The 26,698-nt window shown below is 47.7% G+C and overlaps 1 protein-coding gene across 5 annotated transcripts in view; it reads left to right on the top strand.

The window, feature by feature from the left end:
* Positions 1–798: 798 nt before the first annotated feature.
* Positions 799–26,698, top strand: part of MIOX (myo-inositol oxygenase) — an 83,646-nt gene continuing 57,746 nt past the window's right edge. Inside the window, exons 1-5 of one of the 5 annotated variants that reach the window (XM_068097483.2) lie at positions 799–819; positions 12,281–12,364; positions 17,106–17,186; positions 17,279–17,441; positions 17,617–17,690. In XM_068097483.2, the coding sequence (XP_067953584.1) occupies positions 814–819; positions 12,281–12,364; positions 17,106–17,186; positions 17,279–17,441; positions 17,617–17,690 (408 nt within the window). In that variant the 5' untranslated portion in view covers positions 799–813. Of the gene's footprint in view, positions 820–9,049; positions 9,267–12,280; positions 12,365–17,105; positions 17,187–17,278; positions 17,442–17,616; positions 17,691–26,698 lie in introns of those variants that run through there. The other 4 variants (XM_068097481.2, XM_068097473.2, XM_078769797.1 and 1 more) reach the window with 4 other exon arrangements.

Here is a 26,698-nt window from a genome sequence, read left to right as displayed (position 1 = left end):
GGCTGCAACATAACAAAATGTGAAAAAAGTGAAGGGGTCTGAATACTTTCTTGAATGCACTGTGTATACAGAGTTTGTTTGAAGCGAGTCGACTCTTTTCCAACCATGGAATGAAACAAGACAGCACTTCTAAAATTTACATAATAATGTAAACTAACTATGGAATACAATATTTATTTTTAAGGTTTGCTTTTAATCTACTTTTACTTTGTAAAGGGAAAAGTTCTCGATACATTCAAGTTCAAAAATGAAGAAAAGTCAAGGCTCCATCGGCCTCTGACAGGCCTCTGGTGTGCATTTTAAGATTAAATCAACCACTGATCTTTATACTAACTGGATTGGGTGCTGTGCACTATTTGTACAATCTCGAGTGAAGCCGCCGATGCGAAGCGGCGGCCATCTTGGGACCCTCAAAAAGCTGATAAAACGCAACAGCAGTACCGTATATCACGATGTAATTACGAATTTTACACTCATTTGTCCAGCTGAAGTGAAGGTATCTTCATTCCAGCTTTTTTGTACTATTTTGATTTGCCAGGATAATGGCAGCCTGCGGAGCATGTGGCTGCATGGATCGGGATGAGAGAAAACTTCGGAGAACCGGTGTCACATTTCACAGGTGAGTGTCTGTGTCAAAAATTGTTTGGTTGTTCTTGGTCCCACGTGAGCATGCCGGTGATAGCTTGCCTTCTTCCTGAAGGACCACAGATCTTTACCGTCCGCCAACTAATGCCAGCAGACAGAACGTGACCGGCTTAACGTACATCTGAGGGACGTTGGATTGCTCCCTCGCCGTACCTGCGAGACACCACAATGGAGGTTTGTAGATTCAAACCCAGGTGAGTGTGCATACCTGCAGGCTCGCCAATCCTGGCAGCGCACAACTCCAAGTTAATCGCAGTGATAAAACAGATGATACCTCACCATTGTCTCTGGCACGTGAAAGGAGTGCTTGTGTATGAGACCAGGTATCCATTAGTTGTGCAAAGGTAAACACCAAATGTCATTAGAGGGTTTCACACCATCGTGATGGTTTCGAAGCACCATTGAGCAGTGCTGTGCGAGGAAATGACTGACGTAATGGGGTAAATAAAGGATATGTTGATGTGCATCTGGCATATGTTCATACAGGTGATTCGGATTAAACACACCTGCTGAGCTGAAGGTAATTTTGAACAACAACAACATCCTAGTTTAGATACTCAGTGGGTTTGTACTGATTGTTCATTGTCACCTCTTTAGGAGTGCTGTTAAGATTACAGAAAGAGGCACGAAATGAGGACACGTTATGGGATAAACAACAGGCAATTATGGTGATGTGGATGTTCACGTGATAATTAAAATTACAGGTGGTTTGTATTTAAAGCACCTGTTGAGCTGAAGGTAATTTTGACCATTGTGGTAATTTAGATATCGATATGTGTATGGATTGTTTATAACCTGTTAGATAGAAGAAGCCAATGAAGAATGGCCGATGATTTGCCCAAAATTAATGTTAGGGAGGTGAGGGGAGGGAGGAAGGTGAGGGGAGGGAGGAAGGTGAGGAGAGGGAGGGAAAGGAGGGAGGAAGGGAAGGGAGGGAGGGAGGGGTGAGGGGGAGTGGTGAGGTAGGTGAGGGGGGGAGGGGCGAGTGAGGTGAGGAAGGAATGTGAGGAGGGGGGTGAGGGGAGAGGGAGGGAGGGATGAGGTGTGCTAAACTTTTGGGGGCCACCCATACTTACACAATCTATACCTGACTCTGATAACACTCTCGGTTAGTTAACCGAGTCTTGTCTTGTCTCAAGTTAGTCTTGGACTAGTATGAGACCTGGCATTGTTAGAAAGGGCAACCCATAGGTGTGTAATGTATGCTTTTTGTTTGTTTATTCCAGGTGGGTTACCTGCGCGACAGAAGGTGGATGGAGATTATGTTTTCACCCCTGTCTGTCTGTCTGGTTGTGAGCAGGATATCTCCAAAAGGTGTGGACAGATTCTGACGAAACTTTGTGGACAGGTTGGCTATGTGCGAAGGAAGAAATGATTCGATTTTGGTTCAGCTCCGAATCCGGATCTGGCCTGTCATGGGACATGGGATACAAAACGTAAACTGTTCAGCCTGGTGGAGGTATGCTCTCTACCGAGTACCAGCCTGGTGGAGGTATTCCCCTCTACCGAGTACCAGAATAGTGGAGGTATGCTATCTACCGAGTACCATCCTGGTGGAGGTATGCCCTCTACCGAGTACCAGCCTAGTGGAGGTATGCTATCTACCGAGTACCATCCTATCCTGGTGGAGGTATGCTATCTACCGAGTACCAGCCTGGTTGAGGTATGCTATCTACCGAGTACCAGCCTAGTGGAGGTATGCTATCTACCGAGTACCATCCTGGTGGAGGTATGCTCTCTACCGAGTACCAGCCTAGTGGAGGTATGCTATCTACCGAGTACCAGCCTGGTGGAGGTATGCTATCTACCGAGTACCAGCCTGGTGGTGGTATGCTATCTACCGAGTACCAGCCTGGTGGAGGTATGCTATCTACCGAGTACCATTCTGGTGGAGATATGCTATCTACCGAGTACCAGCCTGGTGGAGGTATGCTATCTACCGAGTACCAGCCTGGTGGAGGTATGCTCTCTACCGAGTACCAGCCTGGTGGAGGTATGCTATCTACCGAGTACCAGCCTGGTGGTGGTATGCTATCTACCGAGTACCAGCCTGGTGGAGGTATGCTATCTACCGAGTACCATTCTGGTGGAGATATGCTATCTACCGAGTACCAGCCTGGTGGAGGTATGCTATCTACCGAGTACCAGCCTGGTGGAGGTATGCTCTCTACCGAGTACCAGCCTGGTGGAGGTATGCTATCTACCGAGTACCAGCCTGGTGGAGGTATGCTATCTACGAGTACCAGCCTGGTGGCTGATTTAGGCTCATTTAGAACTTAGAAGTGTGGAATGAGTACAACATAACAACCATTCAGAATGAAGTCAAGGATGTGTGATGGATAGAGAATGAGCAGCACAGCTGTTGAATATTTACACTTAAAAACACCACATGAGTTGATCTACATGTGAAAATAGGATAAATATGTCTTGTTGAGAAAGAATAAGTACAAAAACTGACGATTTAACTTAACAAAAACAATCAATACTCTGATTATAACACAGCACACACTACAAAGTGATGTTTTGTTGATGGTCCCAAGATGGCGGCTCATTGACTTCGTTTACTGTTGCATGGCCCCCAATCCAGTTGGTATAGAGATCAGTGAAATCAACACGTCTTCGATCATAAATTACTTTTTGAGGAAACAAAGGTACATCATTTTGATTACAACTCAAGCAAAGGAAAATAAATATGATTTTCTCTGCAACTGTTGGTCCGATTGACAGGAAATTTTCCCCATAGGTGCACCTCCTCCTGTAGAATTTTTAATGATAATTATGACGTCATAGGTCACGTGGTACGGGTGCCATCTTGGAAAACCCGAAAAACTTTGAATCTCCATATCTCCAAAAGCACTGCATAGAAAAAATTGAAACATAGCTCATTGTGAAGAGTACTCCATGTGGAATAACATATGTTAATGATGATGTCATAGGTGCCTCCATTATGACGACATAATTCGACAAGTACAAAACTTCATCCGATCAAGATGAAATTTCCTGAGCGTCATCTCGGGATAAATTGGTGGAGAAAAATAATGACGTCATCGGTCACGTGGTTCGGCCGCCATATTTGTTTTAACACAAAAGCCTTAAAAACCAATAAAACCATGACCTGGCAAGGGTCTGCAATCTCTGATTGCTCTTTCTTGTTCGGTCACATGGAACGAAGTTCAGGGGAGCTTATGTGATGGCGTGTCGTCAGTCCTTCAATCCGTCCGTAAACACTTGAAACTTCTGCTCCGAAACCGCTGATGGGATTGCGACCAAATTTGGCACAAATTATATTTGTTGTGTTGTGACTAAAGTTTGTTCACGCCATTCAAAAACACTGGGGTGTAAGGGGTTCTACCTGGGGTCAAAGTGGATCCAGGTTCCAACACGTCCTGAAACCACTCTGGGAAAAAACTCACCCATCTGGGCAGCACCGAGTATCCTTCCCTTGGACAGCACCAGGTAGCCCCTGCTAGTAGTTCTGCAACTTTTAACTCGTGTGTACGGAAATCGTCACTAGAGAAGAGACTCAATCATGGAAATGGACCCAGAAACATGTGATGCAATGTTGCAATTATGCCCTCAACCTGAACCGAGTGATCCTGGAAATGATTGTACAAATCACATCTCCCACAGAATGTGCGTACGTGTTTGCACATGACCCGTGTCCTCTATAAATTGCCCATCAATGTGGTCTAATGCAGTTTTGGAATGGATAGGCATCATTTCATGCCAAATGGGATAGCTCTCGCCATAAGAAGCGTTCAATTAGGGGGATGAATCTGACTCGCTCTGCTTCTCAGTCTTAGGGATGTTCTTCACTGTCTTCGGGATGGCAGGATGGCCTAGAGGTATGCACCCTGATCTCTAAGCTGTCTCACCTGCGTTTGAATCCTGCCCCACTACCGGGATGACAGTTTATAGCCATGTGCTGACTCAAAGAAAACCACTCTCTTTATTCTAGGAAACTGATGAGGAACCGTGATCCGAGGTCCGTAGTTCATTCTTGTAGTCCAAGGTCCAAAAGGCCATGAGTGTTCCACATCACTCTTAACCCGGCACGATAGATGTTAGCCAATGCAATAGGTGACACAACCTCTCAACTGAAGGATGAACTCTTGGCACCATGTTACTTTCACAGACGCTTCTGGACTGGATTCTTCTAGAATCTAGACACACGAGGTGAGCAGCAATTTGCTAATGGTACCATTCGGAAGCATGATCTTGTCTGATGGTGGAAACCTGATGATTTGGCCTGTCCGCACCAGGCAAATGTTGTTCATTCAGTTCACGTCATCACTCACATAGACTGACCTGCATGATCTCTGGACTTAGGTCCGATTTCCATGCTCAGCCCATCCTAGTAAGGTGTTTGAGGCCAGAAGGTGTGTTTGTGCTCACCAACTCCACCAACATGATCAACTGCAAGTGGCCCTTGTCAAATAATACTGCAACCTCCAACATTGGAAACTGGATTATCTTATTTAGTCGATGACGAGACATGTTGAAAACTACATTCATCAATGATCGCACCCATTATTTAAGCAATTTCTGCGATGAAAAACAAATCTGTCACCGGCGTCACTGCCAAAAACATTTATACACCTGCGTCACTTCCAATTTGTGCACATTTCGGACAACATGTTGTTTTCAAAGAACTGGACTTCAGCCTTTACTGACATCATGTTTGTGTTTGTTTATGGAATTAACAGATCAATGTGCAGTTTGAAAACATTTGAAAAAGGAAACAAGGGTCAAACCTTTTATTGATTAATTTATTTTTGTGAGTATAATTTAATAATTAAACATTGACAGACATAGCCCACTAAATATACATTTTCATTAGTGGGTGTAGGGAAGTGTTTTAGGCACCTACAAAAAATAGAAAAGAAAATACAAATGGATTTCATCAAAGTGTCAGCAGGATGACATCACCGGGTAACGCTGGGTAAATCCTGCTGGTAAATTCTAAAGACCATTTTTAATATAAACAAAGAACACTAATGAAAAGAACTAGTTTAGTGAAAAAACTTTCGCTCAAAACTCAACATTTAAGCCCCACTGTGTCGATTTTTTAGGCGAACCACAAGGAAACAGTACGAAATTGTTACAACGACTTAGGCCACGAATAATTTCACAAAATGCCACCGGGATTGCCAGATCTGGTTGAGGAACGAATCAACAGGACAATATTTGCGAATCAACTTGATTTAGGAACGAATGTAGCAGAATAAACTCGACGCAGAAAGAACTAGAACGAGGCAGTGCGACGTGTGAGCCTCAGTAACACGAAGTAGGCGAAGACGTACAACGACGTGTTCCGAAACGCAACGGAACAGGTAGACGGAGACCTGAAGCGCAACGAACTGGAAAGAACTGGAACGTGTCAGAACGATACAGGACGAATTGTTCGGAGGGTAAAAAACACCGCGAATTTCCGTGGCGCTTCGCCAGTCCTTGAGAACATTTCCTTCCACGTTGGACCAGGTGGGCGACACCATGGTTGTTCTGAACATTCTGTAACTGGATCTGCAACAAATATGTAGATCGAGTGAATAATACTGTATGAAAGACCCAGCTGTCAATGATACAAAGGTACTGGGCCAGCATGATGTTATATATTATTTTTAATAATTTCATGTAACTAATAACCTGCAGGAGGTCGTGTGCTAGTTGTAGTCTCTGAAGAGGGGTGAGGATGACAACCCACAGGGGGCACAGTGACTTTAGGAACCACATAGTGATGAACCACAGTGATGTGAGCTACTCTGGAAACGGACTTAGAGGAGAATCGGGCCCTTCTTATATACCCCTCGTACCCAAAATCGTGCTGGGTCTACATCGTCATGGTCGTTCTGTATTCTTTCTTCATCTCACACAGCCGTTGTAACTGCTTGTGCCTCTTGCTTTGTCGCATAGCTGTTAGTTCTTGATCTTCTCTGCTTTCTGCGATTACCAACGACCGTCGTTCTTCCTCATTGCGCATCGAGTCAGGTCGTCCGACCACCGTTCTGTGTCTTCTCTCCTCGCTGCAGAAATTGAACCAGAACCACAACGGAAAGCGGCGATCTTAACAACGAAGCGGTGAGAGTCACAAAGAATATTGCAAAGAAGAGGAAGGATTACACGCGAATACACACACAACAATGGGCGAATGTGATTAAGTCGTTGCGGCGCGAGGACAGTTTTGAACATTTCAAAACTGTCGGAGCGCCTCCGCGAATCGAGACGACCTGCACGATGCGCAAGGAAAGTTTAACAGAACAAGAACGAACTAAAAAGAATCAGAACGTCCAAAGCGATTTTCACCACGAATGCCAGATCGTTGTGGTTCGCTAAAAAAATCGCCACAGTGGGACTGGGGCTTTACACCGAAGATGTATGGAGGTTATGTTTTCGACCCTGTTTGTCTGTCTGTCTGTGAACAAGATATCTCAAAAAGTTGTGGACGGATTTGGATGAAACTTGGTGGACCGGTTGGGTGTCTGACGAGGACGATTCCATTTTGGTGAAGATCTGAATACGGATTCGGATATGAGAATTATTTAATTATTTAAGTGATTCTTCACCATTGGCAGATCGGGCCAAAAACGATACATAGCACGATATCTCAAAAGGTTGTGGACGGATTTGGACGAAACTTGATGGACCGGTTGGGTGTCTGACAAGGACATATAGATTCCATTTTGGTGAAGATCTGAATATGGATTCGGATATGAGAATTATTTAATTTTTTAAGTGATTCTTCACCATTGAGAGATCGGGGTGAACCGCGATATATAACATATTTTTAAAAGTTATGGACGAGTTATGACTAAACTTGGTGGATGAGTTGGTTCGGTGACGAGAACAAGCCGATTCGATTTTGGTTCAGGTCCGAATCCAGATCCGGCTTATCACTGGGATGTTTGTAAACTGTTCAGCCTGGCGGAGGTTTGCTGTCTACCGAGTTCTGTTCTACTTTTAATTATTGTCTCATCATAAAAATCCAATTGAATGAAAAGCAGATATTTAATACAGGGTGAGTCAAAAGTAGCGCCCGATTTCTGTTTATTTATATATATATATATATATATATATATTTCTGTCAGTTGATTGTTTGTTTGCCATTTGTATTACAGTGTACAAGAAGGTAGAAATAAACGATTTCATTAAATGATTCCAGGTAAATTTCTGCAGTGACAGATCCCTCAAAGAAAAAGGGTCCAATTATCCCTAATGGAGATATGGCTGCCCAAACTGTCACGCCAGGTAAATTTACCTCCTTCTCAACTGTCATTCCTGGGTTCTCCGCAGCCCAGTAGACACAATTGTGTCTGTTAATTGTGCCGTTAAGCTTAAAACATGCCTCATCTGACCACCAGATGTTGTCTAGCATTGTGTCCTCTTCGTCAAGTTTAGCTAAGAACTCTTCGCAAAATTGAAGACGGCAGTCGTCATCTCCATCATGAAGGGCATGCAGTAAGCGTGGAATGTAAGGTTTCCAGTTTTTCTGGTGAAGGATGTGGATAACACTTGATTGGATCACTTCCAACTTTGCAGATAAAGGGCGAGTTGACTTTTGCGGACTTTGTTCCAGTCTCCTGATGGCTTCTTCAGCCTTAGCTACATTCGTTGCCGTTTTCGGACGACCGGACTTCTTTGCAGTGGCTACTGACCCTGTTGCTTCAAATTTCTCGACAATCAATCGTATGTTTCTTCCCTGGGGTGGGTTAATATCGAATTCCTGTGCCAAACGCCGTGCCGCCATCGTTGGTTGTTCATTACATTTGTAGTAATGTTTCACGGCCGCAATGCGTTGATTCATTGAAAGGTAATTCATGGTTCAATTTGGTGCAAATTCAGTAACTTTCCAAACTCTCAGCAATAACCTGCAAAACAAAATCAAAAATAAATAAATTAAGAAAATTAATAATCTGCAAGACAATAATTAACAACATGACATCCCAGAATCTGACAGCCGAAAAAACAGAAATCGGGCGCTATTTTTGATTCACCCTGTATATACAAATACATGACATCATGACCAAAACAAATCAATGTCTCTGACGTATTGAACAATGGTTGACATGGAAGTGACCTTCGATCAGTAATCCGGTTTTGTCATCAGCTGAACGTTTCCCTTCATCATCTCGACGATGTGAATCACTTATAACAAAACCTTCCTCTCCAACGCATTCGTTGCCTGTTTTACACCCTGGAGAATTTACCACGGTCAAAAAAACATGTTCTTGAGTCTTGAAAACACAAACGGTGTCAAATTCAAACAGAATGACAGGGACTCAGGATCGCCTGATAATTGGGAAACCATTCCACTTCTTCGTTAATGAACGGTTAGGAGAAAAGAAGCATTTCCGATGACAAATTAATCCGGTGATTTGTTAATCATCCACCTGGAGGAGTTCACAGGGAGGACTAGCTGCAGCCCCATTCCCCTTCCTCCCCTGGGGTTGGTACGAAGTGGGCTGTGTCAGACATACCTCAAAGTCAAGGGGCTTTGCTTGCAGTTGTATAAAAAGACTGAAGAGTTGTTGGATCGTAATCAATGCTCGTGCGTCCATTACCAAACAACGTCAACGAGTGAAGTGCAGAACTTCAGAATGTTGGTAAACGAGCTTCACCTATCGGTACGTGTTGAATGTAAAAGCAATACGTGTGCTCGTGTGCATCGTTGGTTGTTATCTCCATTTCAGGAGGTGGAATGGAGTCCTCTCAGGGTCCAGAGTATCTCCACCTCTTCTTCGTTAAGGGTTCACAGTTCATGGACAAATCTGTTCAACTTTTTCAATGTTCCAAAGGCAAGAGCACCTCCACCTTCCATTTTTACGATCGTCACCGAACCCCGGGTTGCCTCCAGTTGTAGTTCATTTGTGGTGGTATTCCCGGGGATGGTTTTTAAAATCTCAGTGAGGTTCTTCTTCATCATTCCTGCTGCTCCAATTATCACTGGTCAATTTCGATCCTCTTCAGCTTCCAAGATCTCTTGGGTACTGATATCTCAATCAGCAAATGCTTTGTTTTCTATGTTCACGCTCGATGGAATCATCAGGTCGTCCGTGACCATGACGTCATCATTTTCAATGATTGCCCTTGGTTTGTGTTTCCGTGAGTTTTCTGGTACTGAGATGTTAAAATTTTGAAGATATGCCAATGAATCACTTTACACACTTTGTTGTGCCGTTGCGTGTAAAGTTGTTCTGATCGTTTTTTGCATCCTGAGAATAGGTGCCTGGTACTTTCTCTTTCTGTCTTGCAGAATCTACACTTGTCCATCTGGCTCAGTCACGCCATCTTTTAAAATCCATGGGTGTAGTGTCCTTGATCTTGGGCATTTAAACTTGATGCCTGTTGATCTACGTGTATAAATGTGTGTGTGTGTGTGTGTGTGTGTGTGTGTGTGTGTGTGTGTGTGTGTGTGTGTGTGTGTGTGTGTGTGTGTGTGTGTGTTCGTGGGTGTGTGTTCATATGTGTGTGTGTGTGTGTGTATGTTCTTGGGTATGTGTTCATGTGTGTGTTTGTCTGTTCATGTGCGTATGTGTGTCGGTCAGTGTGTGTTAATGTGTGTGTTAGTGTTTGTCTGTTTGTCTGTTTGTGTGTATGTGTGTGTTTGTGTCTGTCCGTCTGTTCTACTTGCTGGATCCATATCCGGATCTTCACCAAAATTGAATCGATTATTCCTTGTCACACTCACTACATCTCTTCCAGGTTTCGTCCAAATCCATCCACAACTTTTTGAGATATCCTGCTATGTATCGTTTTTGGCCCGATCTCCCAATGGTGAAGAATCACTTAAAAATTGGTTCATGAGTTATCAAGTGACCACTATATTCGTCATGTGTGTGTGTGTGTGTCTGTCTGTCTGTCTGTCTGTGTGGGTCTGTGTGTCTGTCTGTCCGCAGCATAACTACCCGATGCTATCATCCGATCTTGATGAAACTTGGGTGGGAGGTTGATATCATGAGCTAGTTGTGTCCTGCCTAGAGTGGGCGTATTGCGCCCATTGTGGGCGGAGCCACGCCCGAAAAAGATCTTTTTACGGGGTAATCGATTTCAAGCTACATCTTCTCCGAGGGGTTTGGTGGAATCTGACAGGGGTTTCGATATTTGGTTAGGCCATGGAGCTCGATTTGTCTTTTTTTTTTTTTTTTTTCATTTTTCACCGAATTTTCGGTATTGTGTAGCTAACCAACCTCATAACTGATTATACATTATTTTCTATCATTTCAAGGTCAGTAACCTTCGTTTTGACATTTCCGGGCCTGTTTTGGTTATAGTCCGTCCTTTGTCATTGAATACTGCTCGCTCGTGAACCATCATCGTCTCCCGACGTGTTTAAATAATTCTCATATCCGAATCCATATTCAAATCTTCACCAAAATTGAATCAATTATTCCTTGTCATACACACAATCGGTCCACCAAGTTTCGTCCAGATCCGTCCACACTTTAGCTCTTTCACGAGCCTCGATTCAGTATACAAAAAAAAAAAAAAACCTTTTGAGATATCCTGCTATGTATAGTTTTTGGCCCAATCTCCCAATGGTGAAAATCACTTAAAAATTTAAATAATTCTCATATCCGAATCCATATTCAGATCTTCACCAAAACTGAATCGATTCTTCCTTGTCACACACACAACCTCTCCACCAAGTTTCGTCCAGATCCGTCCACAACCTTTTGAGATATCCTGCTATGTATCGTTTTTGGCCAGATCTCCCAATGGTGAAGAATCACTTAAAAATTTCTCGAAGCCGGATCCGAATCCGCATCTTCACTAAAATCGAATCATTTAGTCTGTGTCACATACGCTACATCTCTGCCAAATGTAGTCCGAATCCGTCCACAACTTTCAGAATCATTGGAATCTCCCGCGATGAAGCTACCTCCGAAGGCAGGTTGGTGGTCTTTCTGTCTTCTACCGACTCCTCTCCGGCCTTGCTCCTCCAGCTCTCTCTGGGCTCTGTCCCCCAAATATTCCTACAGGTCGCACAAGATCTGCCTGCAACCCTCTTATGGTTAAACTGTCAAAATCAAGTCTCTCTGCTCACCTTCACTCCTTCATTCCTCTTTTCTCCCACCTCTGGAACAAACTCCCTCACTCTCTTCAATCCCACTCCACCCTCCCGGTCTTTAAAACAGCTGTTCACCACCATCTCTTATCTTCCCCCATCCAAAACCTTGATCTTTTCTACCCCCGCTAATTTCACCCCAAATCCACTTTTTTGAAATACCAACTTCTTTCCTGGAAGTCCTTGGTGTCTTTGTGTTTATACTTTTCCCCCTCCCCCTTCCCACGCCGCCTCCCCCCATCCCTCTCCCTCCCACACATTCCCGATGTCCCTGCTCTCAAATGTTGTGTTTATGTGCTTCCCCTTCTCTCCCCATCTTGTCTACCGCTCCCCTTTTTATATACTTTGTTTGTTTGTCTGTTTGATTTGTTTGTGTGATAAATGTTAGCTCTTTCACGAGCCTCGATTCTGTATACAAAAAAAAAAAACTCTGAGATATTTTGTTCACAAACAGGGGCGAAACGTAACCTCCATGCACCTTTGGTGGCAGAGGTCATGACAGCAATAACCCCAGGATTTGTCGTTGATGCGATTGGGATCTTCAGACAATGTTTCTCTGTGCTTCGGTTGCAGAAAATGTCTGATGCTTCGTACATAATCCGACCCGAGGCCACGTCCTCGAAGATGGATCAGAAGACTGAATACAGAAACTACGAGGTGAGAATACACGACATAAGCAGAGATTTGCTAATGGCGCCATTCGGCAACATGATCTGTTTGGCGGGGGAAACTTGAACATATTATGGGCTGTTATTTAAATTCACCGAAGAAGTGATATTGTGGTGCTGTGCACACACGACTCGATTGCCAGAGAGGTAGGCCACAACGCGTTGATACAACAAGAGTCTTTATTCAGAGCTCGCACTTCAGCACTGGGCGGGCTCGAGCTTAGAGCCCGCATATATCTCCCGAGGCCACGCCTTGCCCCCGGGCATGGCCGATCGGCCGAAAGGCGGGGCATGCATTTCAGTTCCCCGCCTGGACGCTCGCGCCACCCACTGGTGCGCGGAATTATTGTCCCTTGTGCCCACCACACGCGCCCCCCCAGAATTCCCGTGCACCTGAAGGGTGAGCTTGCGGGGAAGCCGGATGACCCGCCCGAAACGCCCCCTGGCGATGCGTGCAGGGCTGGGGGGTAGCGGGACGGCGGGGCCGGGGGGTGCCGGGGGTCTGACCGCCGGGGGGCGGCCTCGACACGGAGGCAGAGCTGCTTGCAGGGGGTGGTCCAGATCGTGGTGGGCCGGCTTGAGGCTGTCCACGGAGATACGATCCGGGGCACCGCCGATGTCGACGGTGAAATATTTGTCCCCGGTCTCCAGCACGCGGAAGGGCCCGTCGTACGGGGGCCATAGCGGTTCCCGGTGGGCGTCGTGCCGGACGAAGACGTACTCCACCATGCGAAGCTCCGGGCGACGTCGGAGGACGGGCAACCGTGGTGTGCCGTCGGCACCGGGGCGAACCTCCGGGCGGTCTCCTGCAGGGTGGAGCGCTGTTGCGCCGCGGACCAAGGAGCCGTGGAGTCGGGGATAAATTCACCGGTACCCGCAGTGGTTGCCCGAAGACCAGCTCCGCCAAGGACGCACGCAGGTCGTCCTTGGTCGCCGTCCTGAGGCCCAGCAGGACACAGGGGAGCCTGTCGGCCCAGCTGCCGTCGCGGAGGCTGGCCCGGAGCGCGGCCTTCATCGAGCGATGAAAGCGCTCACACAGGCCATTGGCCTGGGGGTGGTAGGCCGTGGTGCGGATCAGTTTGATGCCGAGCCCTTGCGCCACCGCGCCCCTGAGCTCCGAGGTGAACTGGGGGCCGCAGTCGGACGAGATGTCCGAGGGGGCGCCGAACCGGGCAACCCAAGTGGCGATGAAGGCTTGCGCCACATCCGCCGCAGACGTCGCCGCCAATGGCACGGCCTCCGGCCACCGTGTGGTGCGGTCCACCATGGTGAGGAGGTGGGTGAACCCCCGCGAGGGGGGCAGAGGTCCCACCAAGTCGACGTGCACGTGGTCGAACCGACGCTCGGGCACCGTAAACGGGGCCAACGGGGCCTGGGTGTGGCGGTGGACCTTTGCGCGCTGGTACGCGAGGCACGTCCTGGCCCAGTCACGGACGTCCTTCCTGAGGCCAAGCCAGACGAACTTCGCCGCGACGAGCTTCTGGGAGGCCTTCGTGCCCTGGTGGGACAGGCCGTGGATGGCGTCGAAAACCCGGCGCTGCCAGCCAGCGGGCACGATGGGGCGAGGCCGGGCGAGGGAGACGTCGCACAGGAGGGCCGCGCCCGCGACATCGAACGGCACCTCGGTGATGCGGAGGCCCGTGACGGCGGTCCGCAAGGCCTGGACGCCGGGGTCGGTGGTCTGGTCCTCCACCATCCGGGCATAGTCGATCCCGAGGTGGACCGCGTGCGCGACGGACCGGGAAAGACAATCCGCCACCAGGTTGTCTTTACCCGCGACGTGACGGATGTCCGTCGTGTACTCAGACATGGCAGAGAGGTGACGCTGCTGCCGTGCCGACCATGGCTCGGCGACCTTGGCCATCGCGAACACAAGGGGCTTGTGGTCGACGAAAGCCGTGAACGGGTGGCCTTCGAGCAGATGGCGGAAGTGTCGGACCGCCAGGTGGAGCCCGAGCAGCTCGCGGTCGAAGGTACTGTAGCGGCGTTCCTGCGGGCGAAGCTGCCGGCTAAAAAACGCCAGTGGCTGCCAAGCACCACGCACCCACTGCTCGTGCACCGCGCCCACCGCGTAGTCCGACGCGTCGGTGGTGAGGGCGATCGGTGCATCGGGCGCCGGGTGCGCCAGCATGGTGGCGTTGGCCAGGGCCAGCTTTGCGCCCGCAAACGCCATGGCCATCAGCTCCGACCAGGCGATGTCACCTTTGCCCGGCTTGCCCCGGAGGGCCTCGTGCAGGGGGCGGAGGAGCTGGGCGACGTGGGGCACGAAGCGGTGGTAAAAATTTACCATGCCCAGGAACTCCTGGAGCCCCTTGATCGTGTGGGGGCGCGGGAAATCCCTGACCGCCTCCACCTTGGCCGGTAAAGGGACGGCCCCGTGCCTGGTGATGCGGTGCCCCAAGAAGTCAATGACGGCGACGCCGAAACGGCACTTTGCGGGGTTGATGATCAGGCCGTGCTGGCCCAGGCGTTCGAAAAGCGTGCGGAGGTGGAGCAGGTGCTCCTCCCGGGACGCGCTCGCGACTAGGATGTCATCCAGGTAGACATAGATGAAAGGTAAGTCACGCAAGACGCTGCCCATGAGCCGTTGGAACGCCTGGGCCGCATTCTTCAACCCAAAAGGCATTCGCAGGAACTCAAAGAGGCCGAAAGGGGTGATGACGGCCGTCTTTGGGACATCGTCCTGTTGGATGGGGACCTGGTGGTAGCCCCGGATGAGGTCCACCTTGGAGAACACGGTCGTGTTTGCCAACCGGGCGGAAAAGTCCTGGATATGCGGGACCGGGTAGCAGTCGGGGGTGGTGGCATCATTGAGCCGGCGGTAGTCACCGCACGGCCGCCATCCTCCGCCGGGCTTCGGCACAATGTGCAGAGGAGAAGCCCAAGCGCTGTTGGAGCGCCGTACGATCCCCAGCCGCTCCAGCGTGGCGAACTCCGCTTTCGCCGCAGCGAGCTTTGTGGGGTCGAGTCGGTGTGCCCGGGCTTAGACCGGCGGCCCAACCGTGGGGATATGGTGCTCCACCCCGTGTTTGACGGCCACCGCTGAGAAGGTGGGCCGCGTGAGGGCCGGGAAACTGGCGAGGAGGCGGGTAAACTCATCCGCTGCCGGAAGCGTGCAGACTAACCTCGCCGGGACAGAACCTTTCAGCAAGCCACTTGGCAAGCTGCTCGGTGAGCCGCTCAGCCAGCTGCTCAACGAGCCGCTCAGCCAGCTGCTCAACGAGCTGCTCAGCCAGCTGCTCAACGAGCCGCTCAGCGAACAAGCGAGCGAGCTGAAGGTTTCGGCCTGGACGAGACGTCTGCGCTTAACGTCGACCAAAAGCCCATGCGCACATAGGAAGTCCGCGCCGAGCAGGGCCATTGGCACGCTGGCGGTGATGAACGACCATTGAAAGCGCTGCCCTCTGAACCGCAGTGAGAGGCAACGCTTCCCAAATGTGCGGATGGGTGTACCGTTGGCGGCAAGCAAAGCGGGGCCCCGGCCCGCGGCTTGCTTGTCGGACGCGGAGGCAGGGAGGACGCTTACCTGCGCTCCCGTGTCGCAAAGAAAACGGCGCCCAGACAAGGTGTCAGTGATGAACAGGAGGCTGCCGGAATGGCCGACGCACAGGGCCGCAAGTGAGCGCCGGCCCGGTCGTTTCCCGACCCGTCAAAAGAACACGGCGGGCGGCACGTTTTAGCCTTGCGGCCGAACCTGGCATGGTAGTCGCACCAGGTTTGCCGCAGCGGCTGTGCCGACGGCGGTGGTGGTGGTGGCAGCGGTAGTGGGCGGGGCGCAGCAGCGGCCACGAGGGAAGCCGGGGGCGCTGTAGCCTCTGCACCGGGATCCACTACGGCAGCACCGTAAACCGACCACGTGTCGCAGGCCGCGAAAAACTTGTCGGCCTCGCCGGCCAGGGCGCGGGGTTCCCTGATGTTGGAACCGGCCAGCGCGAGGCGCACCTGTATCGGTAGCTGGCGGAGGAAATGTGCGCGGAACAAGAAATCCGGGCGCTGGTCTCCAAGCAGAGACAGCATGAAATCCATTCGGACGGATGGTCGTGTGTCGCTGAGGGCGGGAAGGTCCAGGAGGCGGTCGGCACGTTCGATCTCTGTGAGCCCGAACGTGGCGAGGAGGAGACGTTTGAGCACCTCGTACTTGTGGTCGCCCGGCGGGCGCCGAAGGATGGACACGACGTGGGCGGCCGTGCCGGGCCCGAGGGCAGCGACCACGTGGTAGTACCGGGTCTCGTCCGCCGTGATGCCCCGGATTTGGAACTGAGCTTCGGCTTGCACAAACCAAACATCGGCTTGCGCTTCCCAAAACTCCGGGAGTTTGATTGCGACGGCGTTGGTAGCCATGGCCCGTTCGGGGGTCAGCAACGGCTGAACCAATCGGGGTCAACAGTGTGGTGCTATGCACACACGACTCGATTTCCAGAGAGGTAGGCCACAACGTGTTGATACAACAAGAGTCTTTATTCAGAGCTCGCACTTCAGCACTGGGCGGGCTCGAGCTTAGAGCTCGCATATATCTCCCGAGGCCACGCCTTGCCCCCGGGCGTGGCCGATCGGCCGAAAGGCGGGGCATGCATTTCAGTTCCCCGCCTGGACGCTCGCGCCACCCACCGGTGCGCGGAATTATTGTCCCTTGTGCCCGCCACAATATCATCGTTTTGGAAGGTTTTCCAAATTTCCACAATATTGTCTTGTGACGCTCCTGATTTGTCGTTCCCGCCCCCGACGTTCAGGACGGTCTACAGACCGAACGCGTGTGCAAGACGTATCATCAGATGCACACCTTTCAGACTGTGGACTACGTGAAGAAGAAGGTGAACGTCTGCAAACATTGAGCACGTTCCTTTGGACTGTCGATACTTTTCGTATTGCCGAGATGTTCGATTTCCCGCATGTTGCGTCACAGCGAGAGGAGTTTTCCCCCTTCTCACGTGCGAGGATGACGCTCATGGAGGCTGTCGGATTGCTGGACAAACTGGTGGACGAATCCGATCCGGATATCGACATCCCAAACTCTTTCCACGGGTATCAGACCGCAGATGCCATCCGGGAGGTGTACCCGCACCAAGGTGCGTAAAATGATGTTTACTATGTAATATTATCTACTGGTGTAGTCATGTAGATCGCGATGACCTCACATGGAGGTAAAATGCAACGAAGGCAGAAGCAGCGCATGCGCATTGCACAATTTACCTGTCTGGCCATTTTGCAGGTAAATGGCTAATTTTGCCTTTGTGTGCCTAGCCTTAGATTGGTTCCACTTGGTTGGACTCCTTCACGACTTGGGCAAGGTGCTTGCCCTGTGGGGTGAGCCACAGGTATGGAGCGGTTTAATCCGGCGAGTACATAATCCACCTCAATGAATGCATCCAATCACGTACAATCAATCGCTCTCGAATGCATCGCAAAAACAAATGTCCCTGGATTTTCATAAACTATGGATTTTTTTTCATTGATTTGTTTTTCCTAACGCTGTTCCTACTTTTTATTATTATTATTTTTGTTAAACCTTATTTTAATTCACATTTACATATTACATGCTTAAATATTGGTGAGATTTTGATTAAATATAAATGCCCATCAAAAATGGGGGGGGGGGGGTGTTGAAACAGTTTATTCGACGGTACAGCCTCGTGAGCATGCCAAAGTCTGAAGCCTTGGCCTTACTAATTTTTGGGTCCTGTGAGTCTTCTGGGTCCTCAGGATTTTTTTGGGTCCTCAGAATATTTTGGTTCCTCTGCATCTTTTTGGTCTTCAGGGTATTTAAGGTTATTTGGGGGTCTTTTGGGTCCTCTGTGTCTTTTCGGTCTTCAAAGGTCTTCAGGGTTTTTGGGGTATTTAAGGGTCTCTTCAGTATTTTGGGTCTTCATGGTCTTTGATGCATTTTGGGTCTTCAGGGTCGATTCAGTGATCGGGGTCTTTGGGGGTATTTTGGGTCCTCTTGGTCTTTTAGGCTTCTCATGGTTGTTTGGGTCCTCGGGGTCATTTGGGTCCTCTGCAGAGAGGGTCAGAGTGGGTGGGGGAGGGTCGGGGGAGTCTTTTGTGTACTCTGGGTACTTTGTGTTAAGTATTTCAGTTTACAATTGTGGGTGGCATCAGGTCAGCTGTCCAACCAATGGGTGAAGAGCGGGCATACATACCAGTGGGCCTCACATGTTCAAATGTGGCTGCGTACAATAAGCCCATTCATTCTGGGCACTTCTGCCCCTCCCTGCAGCCACTGCTGGCCTTGAGTCTTCCGCTCTCCCAACCTTTCTCCATTGTCATGAGCTGCCAGCTGCTCAAGACTCACAGCTCTTGTCTCGGATCTCAGCATTTGCAGCAAAAAAATAGGTAAAAGACAAACTGGGCTCAGCTTTACTTTCTCCACAACGGCCTTTCTCTTCAAACTTCCCCACTGCTGAACCTTTTCCTTCTCCCACCCCCTGCGGCCAGCACCACACACTCCGTCCGTGGCGAGTCAACAACTCCGGACGTCAAGTCGACCTCCACAGGGTTCATTTCAAACATCCTGAGACCTGGCACTACCTTTGCTGACACAAGCTCACACACCTCGATGGACATAGCCTCACTCACCTGCATAGGCTCGGACCTGCTCACTGGTGGTCTGACCTCACTCCCACTTTGAGAATGCTCGCCTATCACCTCATACGCGTCGCAAGCCCAGGCTCCGACCTGCTCACTGGTGGTCCGACCTTGCTCCCACTCTGATAAGGCTCACCCATCACCTCGCACGCGTCGCCAGCCCGGACACCTGGCTCACCGGCTCAGGTTCGGTTACCTGTGCATATACCAGTGCTAGCACCCCGGTACCGCAAACAACGGAGGTTGCTTCGCAAACCACGGGGCCTAACCATTCCCCCTCTAAGCCCTCTATATGCTTTATCTTGTGGATGGTCTCTTCTCTCTGAAGCAGATCAACATCCACACTGGTGCGATGTTCTTCCAGGCCGTTATTATTTACCAACCATGTCCCTGTGGAATTTCCCTTTACCCCCATAAACGGACTTGTCATTCTACTTTTAACCTGTGTCTGTCCCTGTCCCCTTAAAATGTCGTTTTTATCCGTCTCCATTTTATTCAAATTCAATCCAAATTTATTAATTACTTTATCCATCTTTTCCCAATTTTTTTACGGGGTATGCGTGGCCCAGGGGGCAAAGCCGTCTTGAACAGTGTTTGTCTGTCTGCATGTATGTATGTATGTGTGTGTGTATGTCCCCTCAACGTATACCAATCAGAGCTGTGGATCTGGTCACATGACAGGGTGATGTGATTACTTCTGATGTCATTACGGTGGTATGGCGGCTGACTCCGCACACAGCCATTTTGATTCAAATCTCGTTCAGGCCGAACATATCGTTGAACCAGTCATATATCACAATCGCCATGCTCTACCTTTACGTTCTTCATTCAGTGTGAAACACAAACAAACTGATTGTTAAAATGACCATCAAATATTGAAAGCATAGGAGTTACGGGTCTTCTAACGACACAGAATGTATAGGCCTTAAGCTTCATGCCTCATCTTCAGGCCACTTCGGACAAAGTAGCCCAGGTTTCTTACGACAGTAGTGTTGTTTTCGTAATAATAATAATAATAATAATAGCGTTAATACTAATAATATAGTAAATATAATCATAACACTGCAATCCTTTTGTCGTTATTGCAAAGTTTCTAGATTGAAGCGGTGTATGGTTGGTTCATTGTTGACTCCAAACATGGAATAAACCAGTGTCTCAATGCAAAAAAACATTTAACACTTACATTATTTGCATACATACTTACATACTTACACACATACATACTTACTTACATTATTATTTGCCAACTGGTATCTCCACCCAGGTCATACTATCCTCTTCAACTAAAGTATCAAACAAGCCAGGCTACACCGCTGTTAGACTTTCAGTCTTGTTTTCAATATGGCCTGGGTGATGATGTTAGGTCTGAGGCTCCGTTGACACAGTATGCCCCAGCGCCGGGACCTTTCGTCCAGGGAAATGGCTATCAGCGGTCTCTTACGGCACTGCGTTCAATTATTTTACAACTTTAGCATTCCCCAAGGTCGCACAAATGAGCCAAAATTGACAGCACACACATGGAAAACAGATGGCTCCAACGTGATCTCTTACCTTTTAATGGGTTTATTTGTAAAGAAAAGTACTAATAATAGAGGGTAGACTAAACACTATCATAAACGGTATGAACCAAGCGATCAGTGGACACAGATAGGAATGAGGGACATGCAAACTTATGTACAAGGAATAATAAATATACCCCACTAAGGCGCCAACAATACCGATTCACACGAAGAACAATGGGGAAAGCGAGGTCTTGGATGGAATAAAGCGACTGGGATAGGCAGGTTGCTGGCCCACAGGCAAAGTGCTGCTCGGGACGGTCAGTGTCACAGGAACGATCCGGTCGAAGACAAAAGAGGATATATGTGTGTGTGTGTGTGTCTATACAGACTTGGCATTTAAAATGGAATTTTTTTTTTTTCTTGACTTGGGTTTCCTTTCTGAACTCAGAATATCAATCTGGTGAGTTTATTTTACGCTTCGGTGAGTTCTTTGTTAAAAGAACCATGTCACTGATTGTCTGTCGCAGCAAGGAGTCAATAACAGGATTATATCACAGGTGGCGTGACAAAATGTACGGACAGGTACATTTGACGATTGGCTTCACAATCGGGTATATAAGGGTTGTTGCGTTCTGTATTAGTGGAAAACAACTGCTGCACATCTACAAAAGTTATTGCCGCTTCCTCTGGAGATGGTCCGTCAACTCGACAATGCTGTTTGTCATGGAGTGGTGGCTTTACGAAATTCCGGCATGAAACAGTGTGCTATTGCTCGGCAGTATGGCATCACTCAAGGTCAGGTGTCAAATATCCCGAAACGAAATGCTCAGAGGGGTATCGCTCCTCCAATATCGAGGCCAGGACGTCCCCGCAGAACCACAAGGAGGGATGATCGCCAGCTGCACCGGTTAGTCCGCAATGGCCATACCAAGTCAGCTAATCGGTTGAGGGCTGAGTGGCAGCAACTGACAAATGTGCCTGTATCCAGAAGGCTAGTCAACCAACGACTGGTTCAAGCAGGCTATCGTGCCGGGCGTCCCTTGAGAAAGCCACGCCTGACAAGACAACACCGCCAGCGCCGATTGCAGTGGGCCAGAGAGCACCGTCAATGGCAGCCAGGACACTGGAATCACGTGATCTTCAATGACGAGTCTTGATTTCTTGTCTATCCTCAAGATGGCCATGTCCGAGTGCACAGACAAGTGCATGAAGCCTACAACGAAGATTGTATAGTGCCAAGAGTCCAAGCTGGAGGTGGTGGGGTGACCGTTTGGGCTGCTTTTCGTGCAGGGGGCAAAACTGACCTGGTTGTTCTGAATGGAAACCTGAACCAGTTCAAGTACAGGGCCATTCTGGAAGAAACATTGCTTCTATTTGCTCGTGTCGCATTTCGAGGAAACTTTCTCTTCCAAGATGACAATGCATGGCCTCATCATGCTCGCATGATCCAACACTTTCTTGCTGACCGTGGTGTAGAGCATATGGAGTGGCCTGCCATGTCCCCGGATATGAATCCGATAGAGAACTTGTGGGCAGAATTAATGCGTCAAATCGACAACTTGGACCAGCAGCCTACCTCTGTGCGTGAATTGCAGCAGGCTATTGTCACTGCATGGCAAGCGATTCCTGTCCAAACCTTGGCAAATCTCGTGAACAGCATGCCTCAACGTGTACGTGTTCTCCTGAATGCTCGTGGGGGTTACACGACGTACTGAACTGTAATTTTACTGTCCGTAAGCCCAGTTGTAATTTAACTTTTGTTTTTGTTCAAAAAAAATTGGGCTAATGTGCAAAATAAGGAAATACTTCTGGAAAACGTACAGAAGTTTAACACAGTACTGTCCGTGAATTGAGTTCGATATCAGTTTACATCACTTTCAAGGATCAATTTATTTGCTTCGAAATGTCACATGTGGTTTTTGTTTCTTTTAAAGGTCACATTAACAAAATCTAGAATAATTTCAACATAATTCCAATGAACTTTTTGTTCTAAGTCAACTTGAAAAGTAAGTTCACCCCCACAAAAAAAAATATTCCATATTAAATGCAAAGTCTGTATATATATATATATATATATATACACAAAGAATTAAGTTAAGCACCCCTACACAACGAATTAAGGTAAGCACCCCCTAATATATATTCTTTGTGTATATGTATACATTGGCATATATTCTAAGGTATGTGAGATCAAATAATGATTGGTATGACATTAGCAATTATCCATTGATGAAATTGAGTGATCAAAGTGAAAAAAAGTGATTGGTTGAGTCAGTGATCCGATCACGTGGGTCCTACACACGTTATTGACGCAAAGATCGCTAGAGGTCTTCTCAGAACAATGACTGTACGTTAGAAAACATAAACGTCATCCACACTGTCCGTGATGGACCTATAGCTCCATACTTAAATTGAGGTGAAAATATGCCTAAAATTCCCAAAAAATTTCACCTTAAATTATTCAGAATAAAATATTGAAAACGGCATGATTGTTATGTTTTTATGTGACCATAATATCACTTCTCCAGAAAATATAGCAATATCATGGGTATATTACACTGTTTTGACGACAACAAACTTGTAATGTGCGAGGTTGTAAAAAAACGGGGGGGGGTGCTTAACTTAATTCTTTGTGTATATATATATATATATATATATATATATATATATATATATATATATATATATATATATATATATATATACATATATATACCGTAAATTTCGGACCATTGAGCGCATCGTTATATAAGCCGCATCCCCTAAATTTTTTTTTAAACTGGAATTTAAACACACACAAGCCGCACTGGTTTATAAGCCGCAACCATTTTATAAGCCGGAGGAAACCTCTGAAAGCCTTTGTTGACTTTTTGCAGCGAGAAAGTTCGCCCCTCTGCTTTCTCCAACGTCTGATCATGGATTCATTCACTCCAAGTTCATAGGCAGCAGCTCGGTTTCCCTTTTCAATAGCCAGTTCGATCGCCTTCAATTTGAAAGCTGCATCGTAAGCATTGCGTCGTGTTTTCGGCATGATGGAAGTTGTCTGCGCAAGGGCGATTAACTGAATGTTTCGTGTGTGTAAAGGCCGTGTGTAAATTTGGAGGAAAAAACCATAAACAGTTATCACTAGCACACTTTTACAGTGAGTTTTGAATTCACGAAGAGTCAAAACCAGTTTTGAAACTTAATGTGAATTTAAACATAGACTGGAGACTGACGACAACAACTTGATTTGGCCTGAACGCGTCATCAGGAAAACCCGCAACATCGGAAAATTCCATAAACAAGCCGCATCGTTATTTTAGCCGCAGAGGTCAAAGTTGAGGGAAAAAGTTGTGGCTAATAGTCCGAATTTTACGGTATATACATATATATATATATATATATATATATATATATATATATATATATATATATATATATATATATATATATATATATATATATATATATATATATATATATTGTTACGGATTCCAACGTCGGCCTTCCACACTTCACCCCTTTTATCCCGTTGTCTAACCCCTCAAATTTACCCTCAAATTTATTGTCTAAACCCTCAAATTTATTTCCCATATTGTTTAACCCGTCTCTTAATTGCTCACTAGTACCCCTCGCTTCGTCCCTCATTCTGTTTTCCATCCCTTTAATTTGGTCTCCCAGCCCCCTGTTCTCTTCCATGAGGGCCCGCATTTGCAGCATGAATAGGCCCCAGTCCATTTGCGGCGCTGCTACTGTCACGGGCGCGGCGAAATTTGGTGCCGCTGTAACCACGTGCGCGAGGGTGCCATTTTGCGCACCTGTTACCTCCTCAACCACCTCCTCATTGTTCTCCTCCTCCATTTCTCCCACATACATTTCCCCGAGGTCCTGGGTCGACTCTACACCCTCTACTTCCCCCACCGGCATCCCGTCGCCTTGACCATCCATGGCACGATTTTCAATTTAGGATGTTAAAAATAAAATCTCGGGCCACTCGAAATTTTGAGCGCGCTATTCGCGCTTCAGGTCTGAATCCGACACTCCTGACACCAATTGTTACGGAATCCAACGTCGGCCTTCCCCACTTACCAAGGGGGGGATTAATCCCCTCGCTTATGACTGACCGACGTGGTCCCGGGGGTATGACGCCATGCCCGGTCGGCGCTGGGTAGGGTAGTAGGCCCAAACGTCCTATGACCTAATTACCAGCGCTTCCCGGCATGCGAGGACACACTCCCCCGCTCACGGCCGCAGCATAATGGATTGGATGTTTGCGCCGAGCGAAGCGAACTGCGGCGTGAGCCATTTACCAAGACTAGACCCGATTCGTTACGTTGGCCAAATCGTGCCACAGGTTGTCAATGGGGAAAAGACAAAGGCGACGGATGTGAAGAAGAAGAAGACAAAGGCAAAAGGCTGGGAATACGAATACTATTTATTACTACTATTTACACAATTAAAGAAACCAAGGAAGAAGGAAGGATAATAAAATAAAAGACAGAAAGAAGCAAGGAGACACAGTGCAACGCTAGCTTACCTATGGCAGTCTTACTTATACCCAGGGACAAGACACACAAAGACAGACTACGAGCACACTTACACGGGGGATGATGACAGGAATGGCAGGAGGTGGATGGCTGGAGGGAGAGGAAGGCACGGGACGTCGGGCTGGACCTCGACGGCCACCGATGCCACCGATCCTGGTTCCCGCGGGGTAACAGGTCGAAGCTGCCTGGTGGAGCCAAAGCTGCTGGTGGGGGGAGTCTGGCGTGACGGCTTCTCTCTCTCTGCCTCACAACTCGCAGGACTCTCTGACTCTCCTGGCTCTCTGGCTCCCTGACTCTCCCGGCTCTCTTGTGAAAGGCTTCCGCGCGCGCTTTTTATAACGCCTCCGGTGATCAAGCCGCCGGCCGCTAGGACACGCCCATCGGTGAGCTCGCCTCGGCCCTGATTGGTCGCGAGGGCTCACCGATCCCGCCCTTAGAGGAGGCGTTGGCAAGGCCACGCCTTGTTCCCGGCGCTGGGCCGACTCCTCCCACCGTCTGCTCCGAGGTGACCTCGTGGCTAATGGAGTCTTGCAGCGAAAACACCACAACCCACAGCAGCAGCAGAATGCAGCAAACCGCACGATGCAGTCGGCAATTGACGAAAGGGGGGATGTGCAGGGAATCTACCTTATTCCACTTCGGTGCAATGCAGTATTAATTAATGGACGACACAGCCTTAACCTAATACACATAATAAGGAGATAACTACTGAACAAGGAGCAAATCTATGATTGGCTATGTGTGGTATATGGAATAACTAACGGGAACGAGCTTTGACCTTTATACACAACAAATGGAGGAAGGAGGGTGATATTTTACAATTACAATAAAAAAACACAATTCTCAAATCCATAAATATATATATATATATATATATATATATATATATATATATATATATATATATATATATATATACACAAACACACACACACACACACACACACACACACACACACACACACACACACACACACACACACACACACATATATATATATATATATATATATATATATACATATACATATACATATATACATATATATATATATATATACATATATATATATACATATATATATATACATATATATATATGTATATATAGTGCATGCACTTGTGACAGTATCTGGATTTATAATCCGTAATGACGCACTGCTAGATTGTTCCTCTGGAGCTTTGCAGGCAATGCGGACATGCATGGCGATGACGTCATGTTGTCCGCTCATTAGGTTGGAGAACCAGATTACAGATACCATTATTAGTAACTCCCAACCGCAACCAGGTCGACTCCATATGATGAGTGGATACCAGAGATAACGTTACCGTGTGGCAGGCGGTGCTTATCACTCCCAGCAAGGTGCAGCAGCAGCTGTATGGGACACCTTGCTGGCGGTTCTCCACTGATGATATGAAGGTCGCATAGTGACTGATATATATATATATATATATATATATATATATATATATATATATATATATATATATATATATATATATATATATATATATATATATATATTCGTTAGTTTAAATAAGATGCGGACGTAGCTTCAGGACGTCGATCTTTAATTGTCGACAAGCTTTCGACCAACAAAGGTCTTCTTCTGAGTCTACAAAAACAGCAGGCATGTATATCAGTCAAGTATGTATGGTGATATGTGTGCGAGATGTGTGATGTGTGTAGAAAATGCATACAGAAGGAAG

This window comes from Myxine glutinosa, chromosome 1, assembly GCF_964187855.1.
Source record: "Myxine glutinosa chromosome 1, kmMyxGlut1.1, whole genome shotgun sequence".
Classification (NCBI taxonomy): domain Eukaryota; kingdom Metazoa; phylum Chordata; class Myxini; order Myxiniformes; family Myxinidae; genus Myxine; species Myxine glutinosa.
The sequence above is the reverse complement of the archived record's forward strand: the minus strand, read 5'-3'. Positions and strand labels throughout refer to the sequence as shown.